Below are 8,702 nucleotides of genomic sequence, written 5' to 3' on the forward strand. Positions count from 1 at the left end.
TGCAACGTACAGTAGATATATTCCCATCCATTTAGATTGAATATGGTATTGATGACGTAAACAATAATAAGGATAACTACGGTGAAATAATGTTAAAGTTGAGAACTAGATTAGGACTGGATTAAAGCTGATTCTGGTGTCCAACTTGGCCCCAGGTGTGTCTGTTAAAACAGACGGAGACGACTTCTCTCTAGCTAAATTTCCATACACTTGTCAACTGAACTACAGTATCTGAAGTTTGGTAAAAAAAAAAAAAAACTCATGCGAAAAAAGCTGGTGAAACTGTTGATGCTTCATTAAGACCAACGTGCAACCGAGCTAACATGTGAAGACCACACCAAAACCACTAGCTAACTTACGTTAAATGTGAAGAACTATAGACCAAAAACAGGCTTAAGTGAACTGACAACATGAGTTATACTACTTACAGTTCTCAAAGACTCTCACACACATTCTCAGCTGGTTATCCTCTGGTGGTATGGTTAACCTTTTCATTTCTCTCACTTTTTTCTCCGTGTGGCGCGCGCACCCGCTCGCGGTGTGTGGCGCGTGTCCGCGCTATTTTCGGACATAACCTCTTGTACAAAACGAAAGTAACGAGCCAATTTTGTAAAATGTAAGGAGTAGAAAGTATCGATATTTGTGTTAAAATGTAAGGAGTAGAGGTAAAAAGTCGCCACAAAAATAAATAGTAAAGTAAAGTAGAAATATCAGAAAAATCTACTTGAGTACAGTAACGAAGTATTTGTACTTCGTTACTTCCCATCTCTGTTTGTGTCCAACTTGATCCCCACTTGCTCTGACGTCATGCACACGAGAAACGGAAATCTCACGAGAGCAAGGCGGCCGCAGGTCTGAGACCAGGGGGTGCAGGTCTGAGACCAGGGGGCGCAGGTCTGAGACCAGGGGGCGCAGGTCTGAGACCAGGGGGTGCAGGTCCAAGACCAGGGGGGGCAGGTCTGAGACCAGGGGGGGCAGGTCTGAGACGCAGGCGGCGCAGTTGGTTTTCACCGACTGCAAGACCCAGGCGGACCCAGGCGGACCCAGAGCATGCTGGGAAACGCCGTTTTCTCAGCTGATTTAACACCTGATTGGTTTACAACATGATGACGTTTTATATAAACTTTTTATTGTTTTTGAATCAGAGGGAATTTAATTGCTATTTGTCTGATTTAAAGACTTATTCTGTATAGAACACATGTTGTGTGGCTGATTGTTACTTTTAGAAGTCAGAGAGACTAAATCTGATCAGATCACAGATCATCTACAGTGTGTTGTTCATTAAAATCAGCAACAGATCTCATGTAGAACATTCTGAGATCTACCCTGTCATAGTTAAAACAACTGGAGACGGTGTACAAGCTGATACGTGGGTCTGATTATATTTTATTAAATCGGAATCGCACCAGTGTTTTTGTCACTTCCTGTCCAGCCTGAAGGCGACTAGAATCACTTCCTGTCTAGCCCGAAGGCGACTGGAATCACTTCCTGTCCAGCCTGAAGGCGGCTGGAATCGGCTGGAAACTGTCCGACTTTACCGCAGCTTTTTGTCCCCGCACCCCGCTGCTGCCGCCTGCTCTCGTCCACTTTACAGGCAAGGCGCAGTTCATCTCGAACGAGCCTATTGATTCCAGACAGAGAAGGCTCCTCAGCGACCAATCAGAGTGCGGCTACAGCGGCGTGTACTCACCTGTCTGTTGAGGTGTTTGAGGTACATCCCACAGGCTCGGCAGAAGGCCTCCAGCAGCAGCCCGAAGCGCCGCGACACCGTCTTGTTGTGCATCTCCGACCTGCGGACACACAGCTGTTAGTCTCACATCACACAGGTACGTCTCAGGTAACCACACACAGCCAGCGACATCACACAGGTACGTCTTAGGTAACCACAGACAGCCAGCGACATCACACAGGTATGTCTCCGGTAACCACACACAGCCAGAGACATCACACAGGTATGTCTCCGGTAACCACAAACAGCCAGCGACATCACACAGGTACGTCTCCGGTAACCACACACAGCCAGCAACATCACACAGGTAACCACACACAGCCAGCAACATCACACAGGTACGTCTCCGGTAACCACACACAGCGAGCAACATCACACAGGTAACCACACACAGCCAGCAACATCACACAGGTACGTCTCCGGTAACCACACACAGCCAGCGACATCACACAGGTACGTCTCCGGTAACCACACACAGCCAGCGACATTACACAGGTACGTCTCAGGTAACCACACACAGCCAGTGACATCACACAGGTAACCACACACAGGTACGTCTCAGGTAACCACACACAGCCAGTGACATCACACAAGTAAATCTCAGGTTACCACACACAGGTACGTCTCAGGTAATCATGTTCATTCACACGTCAGAATCCTCACTTGAGATGCCAGAAGAAGAAGTGTCCTATCCTCTGATTGGTTAGAGCCTTTTTGATCAGGAAGCGAGCCAGAGGATTGTCCAGGTACATCTCGTACTTCAACACCTGCAAACACGCAATCCATAGTCTCAGTTAGGACGGCACATGGGAAACCTGCTCAGGTGTGCTGATGGTGGGAGATACCATGTGTCCGGGTCATAGGGGCTGCTCAGGTGTGCTGATGGTGGGAGATACCATGTGTCTGTGTCATAAGGGCAGCTTCATATAGGGCCTACAGAAGTCCCACTCAGGTGTGCTGATGGTGGGAGATACCATGTGTCTGTGTCATAGGGGCAACTTCACATAGGGCCTACAGCAGTCCCACTCAGGTGTGCTGATGGTGGGTGATACCGTGTGTCTGGGTCATAGGGGCTGCTCAGGTGTGCTGATGGGCATCCCCCCAGGACAAAGGGATACCCTAACCTTAACCCAGGACGGGGGATACCCTAACCCAGGATGGGGGGGGATACCCTAACCCCGGAGGGTGGGATACCCTAACCCGAACCCAGGATGGGGGGATACCCTAACCCAGGATGGGGGGGACACCCTCACCCTAACCCAAGGAACCCTAACTAAGGATGGGGGGAAACCCTAACCCTAACCCGGGGGGGTGGACGCACCTGGACCAGCTGCAGCAGGTACTGGGACAGCTTGTCATCCGTCAGGCCCTTGACCAGGCAGCGCAGAGCAAACTCTCGGACCATCGGGTCAGGGAAGTTACAATCCAGCAGCTCCAGAGCCGACTCAGGCTCCATCAGAGGCCACTCCTTCAGCAGGCAGTACATCTGGGGGGGGGGGGGGGGGGGGGGGGGGGGGGGGGGGGGGGGGGGCAGACAGGTTAGATGGACAGACAGGCAGGCAGACAGACAGGCAGACAGACAGACTGTCTTTTGTACCTGAGACACTTCGTCTCTGGAGTTCCATTTGACGGAGAGAAGCAACTTCGGAAGAGACTCTGGGATGTTTACACAGTAATGTCTGTAGAGAGAGAGACAAACAGGTTAGAGAGACAGACAGGTTAGAGAGACAGACAGGTTAGACAAACAGACACACAGAGAGATAGACAGACAGACAGAGAGACAGACAGTAGCATATCAGACGATGCTGTAGCCTATCAGAGCCCCGCCCCTCACCTGTGCCTCCACAGGAAGTCCCGCCCCTCACCTGTGCCTCCACAGGAAGTCCTTCTCCTGCTCCGAGAGCTCGTAGAGAGGATCTCTGGAGCAGAGAGAACGCAGCTGCTCAGCATCTCCTGCTGGAACACTGCTGTCACACGCCAGACGACTGCTCTGAGAGACAGACAAGTAGGGAGACAGACACGGAGAGACAGACAGGTAGGGAAACAGACAGGGAGAGAGGTAGACAACGGGAGAGGTAGACAGGTATATAAATACTGCATTACCAGCTACTGGCAGTACTTGTATGTGTATTAGATGGATTACTACTGCTTGTATGTGTATTGTGTGTACTAGTACTGCTTGTATGTGTATTTTGTGTACTAGTACTGTGTTACCAGCCCCTGATACTACTTGTAAGTGTACTACTACTGCTTGTATGTGTTTTGTGTGTACTAGTACTGCTTGTATGTGTATTTTGTGTACTAGTACTGCTTGCATGTGTATTGTGTGTACTAGTACTGTGTTACCAGCTGCTGGCAGTACTTGTATGTGTACTGTGTGTACTAGTACTGCGTTACCAGCCCCCTCATGGTCCAGGTGGCGTGCTCTTCTATCTGCTGCTCGTTGGGGAACGCGACGGTCTGGTTGAACCAGGAGAACTCCAGCTCCACGCAGGGCGTCTCCTACACACACAGGCAGCCAATCAGAGCCCTTGCTGGACAGACAGGCATGTAGGCAGAGAGACAGACTGGCAGACAGAGAAGGGGTGTACCTTGTTGGGATTTGAACCGGCGACTCCAATCGGATTCAAGAGATCCTCGAGGCCGTGAGGGACCGGCCAAAGACTCAGAGCCACTTTCCCTGAGACCAGGATGTCGGTGTAGTCAAAGAGGTTTACGTTCCCCCAGGCCAGAGGACAGTGCTCCTGCAGACAGATAGGTAGACAGACAGACAAGAAGATGTAGTCAAAGAGGTTAACGTCCCCCCAAGCCAGAGGACAGTGCTCCTGCAGACAGACAGGTAGACGGACTGATAGATAGACAGACAAGTAGATGTAGTCAAAGAGGTTGACGACCCCCCAGGCCAGAGGACAATGCTCCTGCAGACAGACCGGTAAAACATCCTGTCTCACCTCCTTGGCTCCCTTCCTTCCCTTCACAGAGCAGATAGACAGGCAGAGTCTGGCTGAGCGAGGGAGGTCGGCCAGGTAGATGTCATAGGCCAGCCACTCGTTCCACCTGCAGACAGACAGGTCAGTCAGACAGACAGTAATGTGCATATTAGGAGATAAAACAACTTCAGCAGCAGAGCAGCTGGTGTGTTATAGTGTGTAGTACTCAGTGTGTAGTACTCAGTGTGTATACTCAGCGTGTAGTACTCAGTGTGTAGTACTCAGTTTGTATACTTAGTGTGTAGTACTCAGCGTGTAGTACTCAGTGTGTAGTACTCAGTGTGTAGTACCTGGGGTTGGAGCAGGGGACTCTCTGTGTGTTGACGTTGTCACAGAGCGGCTCTCCACCGTGATAGATACCAGTCCTCACATAGATCTACACGCAGAAACACACAAACAGACACACACACACACACACACACACACACACACACAGACAGACACTAACGTCAGAGCAGAGGAATCATATTTAATATTTAAACCTTGAGACCAAAGTTTATCTTCCAGAAGTCAGAAAACAACGAGAAGGAGAAGACCAGGAAGAGAACATGGTGAGAACATGGTGAGACATGATGACATGGCTAGGGGAACATGTTGAGGACATGTTGAGGACATGAGGACATGTTGAGGACATGTTGAGGACATGTTGAGGACATGGCGAGGGGAACATGTTGAGGACATGGTGAGGACATGTTGAGGACATGGTGAGGACATGTTGATGACATGGCTGGGAGAACATGTTGAGGACATGAGGACATGTTGAGGACATGGTGAGGGGAACATGTTGAGGAAATGGGGAGGGGAACATGTTGAGGACATGGCAAGGGGAACATGTTGTGGACATGTTGAGGATTTCTTGATGACATGTTGAGGATATGTTGAGGACATGTTGAGGACATGGCGAGGGGAACATGTTGTGGACATGTTGAGGATATCTTGATGACATGTTGAGGATATCTTGATGACATGTTGAGGATATGTTGAGGACATGTTGAGGACATGTTGAGGACATGGCGAGGGGAACATGTTGATGACATGTTGAGGATATCTTGATGACATGTTGAGGACATCTTGACGATATGTTGAGGACATGGTGAGGACATGGAAAGGACATGTTGAGGACCTTGTCGATGTCCCGGATGTTGACGTTGACATACGTGGCGCAGAGCAGCCGCAGCCTCAGCAGCGTGTTGAAGGCCCAGAGACACCTAGCTGGAGACCCGTCACCCCCCCCCGGGCAGGGGGACGGCTGGGGGGTCCTACGACTGGAGTACACACAGAATACACACTGAGTACACACTCATAATTCACACTATGTACACACAGAGTACACTCTAATAATGGACAAAATACACACTTGAGTACACTCTCATAATACACACATAATACACATAAAACACACATAGTACACACTAACTACACATACAATACACACAATACACACTGAGTACAAACATAATACACATAGTACACACTGACTACACACAATCAACATAATACACACTAAGTACAAACATAATACACATATTACACATATTACACACAATACAATAATACACACTGAGTACACACATAATACACACATAAAACACACTGAGTACACACTTAAAACACATAATACACATAAGAGACGTCCAAACAGCAACCATTACAACTGCTAATAAAGAAGCTAGCCAAGACGACATGTCCAGCAGTCCACGTCCCCGTGGAGAGACAAGCCGAATAAAGAACAAGCTCTTTATGTGTCTCGTTGTCTTCCACAGAGAAACACGCCAAGGTGCCAGTTCACCTCCTGGGCACTGCCAAGGTGCTCTTGAGTAAGGCAGTGAACACCCAACTGCTCGGGCGCTTTTCCATGACATGTCTCCCATGTCTCTACTCTACTGGACTGTCTGGACTGGTTGGACCTCTACTCTACAGGACTGACTGGACTGGTTGGACCACTACTCTACTGGACTGGTTGGACCTCTACTCTAATGGACTGACTGGACTGGTTGGACCTCTACTCTACTGGACTGGTTGGACCTCTACTCTATCGGACTGGTTGGACCTCTGCTCTACTGGACTGGTTGGACTGGTTGGACCTCTACTCTACTGGACTGGTTGGACCTCTAGTCTACTGGACTGGATGGACCTGAACTCTACTGGACTGGTTGGACCTCTACTCTACTGGACTGGATGGACCTGAACTCTACTGGACTGGTTGGACCTCTACTCTACTGGACTGGCTGGACTGGTTGGACCTCTACTCTACTGGACTGGCTGGACTGGGCTCTGAGGCCTTGACAGACGGACCGGTGAGACATTTCCAGGAGCTTTTTCACTGTGTACACAGATGGGGCTGCTGTCTACGTCGGCATCTAAGACTCCAGCAACATGCACCGCGGTTGGAGACTCCCTTGTGCATGTTCTGTGCACCACACACACATGGGGGGGGGGGGGTTAACTGAAGAGTCTGAAAGCAGATATGACTCCTTCAAGTCATGTGATCATTTCTTAGGATCTGATCCTTCAACACGGCCCCTGGAAATGCAAGACCTCCTCAGTCTGCAACATTCTCAAAAAATATGAGGACACCTTGCAACTGGACAAAGACTCTACTGAGACAGGATGGATGCAGGAAAACACCCGGACCCTGTTCTGGGTGTGACTCGGTCCAGAGAGACACCTTGCAACTGGACAAAGACTCTACTGAGACAGGATGGATGCTGGAAAACATGTGTACACATGGATACACACTGACTACACACATAAAACACCTGGATGTGGGCAAGTGTAGCGTCCACCACTGATTGGCTGTTACCTGTGTGGTTGCCATGGTTACCTGTATGACGGCGTGACGAAGCCAGAGGCAGGAAGCTGAGAGTAGAGACTGTCTTTGGAGACGAGCATCAGGTGAGGAAGACGTCCTACGATGATACAGGACCGGATGTACTGCAGAAAGACAGGTAGAGGCAGTGAGACAGGTGGAGACAGACAGAGGCAGTGAGACAGGTAGAGGCAGGGAGACAGTCATAGACAGGTGAAGGCAGTGAGACAGGCAGAGACAGTGGACAGGCAGAGAGTGTGAGACAGACAGAGACAGTGAGACAGGCAGAGGCAGTGAGACAGGCCGAGAGTGTGAGACAGACAGAGACAGTGAGACAGGCAGAGAGTGTGAGACAGACAGAGACAGTGAGACAGGCAGAGAGTGTGAGACACACAGAGACAGTGAGACAGGCAGAGGCAGTGAGACAGGCAGAGAGTGTGAGACAGACAGAGACAGTGAGACAGGCAGAGGCAGTGAGACAGGCTGTAGGTCTGTGTTCTCAGAGAGAACTTCTCCAGTTACCTTGTACTGACTGAGAGGAAACTTCTCCAACAGGTACTCATCACAGCCACACACCTGAGAGACAGACAGGAAGACAGACAGACAGACAGGTAGAGAGACAGGTCAGTCAGACAAAGAGGTAGGTAGTCAGTCAGTCAGAGAGAAAGTAGAGCGAAAAGACAGACAGACCGGCAGAGAGACAGGTGTACCTTCAGGATGTACTGCCCCTGGTACTCCTGGACACAGAGGCGAAGTTGTTGAGGTGAAAGATGCATCGATCGGCTTTTCTTCCTGATGGATTCTGCAATCAGCTGCTCAGGTAAACTGTCGTGATTCACCTGAACGCATCACACAGAACACAACGTCAAGCTGAATGCACCTGAACGCATCACACAGAAGGGTCCATGTGAAAGATTGTCTGTCTCCCTGTCTCCCTGTCTAAAGGGTCCATGTGAAAGACTGTCGCCCTGTCCCTGTCTCCCTGTCCGTCTTCTTGAAGGTGTCCTTACCTTGAGTGTGTACTTCTGTTTGGAGTTGGAAGGAGAAACGATCACCCAGATGGTCACGATCAACCTCCCTGCAGACAGACAGGTATAGAGAGACAGGTACAGAGAGAGAGACGGGTACAAAGAGAGAGACAGGTACAGAGAGAGAGAGACAGGTACAGAGAGAG

General features: G+C 49.9%; 1 protein-coding gene across 1 annotated transcript in view; it reads right to left on the reverse strand.

The window, feature by feature from the left end:
- The window catches only part of LOC117940919 (phosphatidylinositol 4,5-bisphosphate 3-kinase catalytic subunit alpha isoform-like), a gene marked incomplete at its 5' end in the record, with an annotated part of 16,198 nt that extends 7,500 nt beyond the window's left edge, over nt 1-8,698 (reverse strand). Inside the window, 15 exons of the mRNA XM_034866041.1 lie at nt 1,691-1,790; nt 2,393-2,496; nt 3,051-3,215; nt 3,327-3,408; nt 3,595-3,719; nt 4,127-4,231; nt 4,321-4,473; nt 4,681-4,786; nt 5,010-5,095; nt 5,843-5,984; nt 7,544-7,653; nt 8,051-8,104; nt 8,239-8,367; nt 8,539-8,663; nt 8,695-8,698. Coding sequence (XP_034721932.1) covers nt 1,691-1,790; nt 2,393-2,496; nt 3,051-3,215; nt 3,327-3,408; nt 3,595-3,719; nt 4,127-4,231; nt 4,321-4,473; nt 4,681-4,786; nt 5,010-5,095; nt 5,843-5,984; nt 7,544-7,653; nt 8,051-8,104; nt 8,239-8,367; nt 8,539-8,663; nt 8,695-8,698 — 1,590 coding nt within the window. The remainder of the gene's footprint in view (nt 1-1,690; nt 1,791-2,392; nt 2,497-3,050; nt 3,216-3,326; nt 3,409-3,594; nt 3,720-4,126; nt 4,232-4,320; nt 4,474-4,680; nt 4,787-5,009; nt 5,096-5,842; nt 5,985-7,543; nt 7,654-8,050; nt 8,105-8,238; nt 8,368-8,538; nt 8,664-8,694) is intronic.
- Between the last annotated feature and the right edge of the window lie 4 nt (nt 8,699-8,702).

Source organism: Etheostoma cragini, unplaced genomic scaffold, assembly GCF_013103735.1.
Source record: "Etheostoma cragini isolate CJK2018 unplaced genomic scaffold, CSU_Ecrag_1.0 ScbMSFa_3753, whole genome shotgun sequence".
Lineage (NCBI taxonomy): Eukaryota > Metazoa > Chordata > Actinopteri > Perciformes > Percidae > Etheostoma > Etheostoma cragini.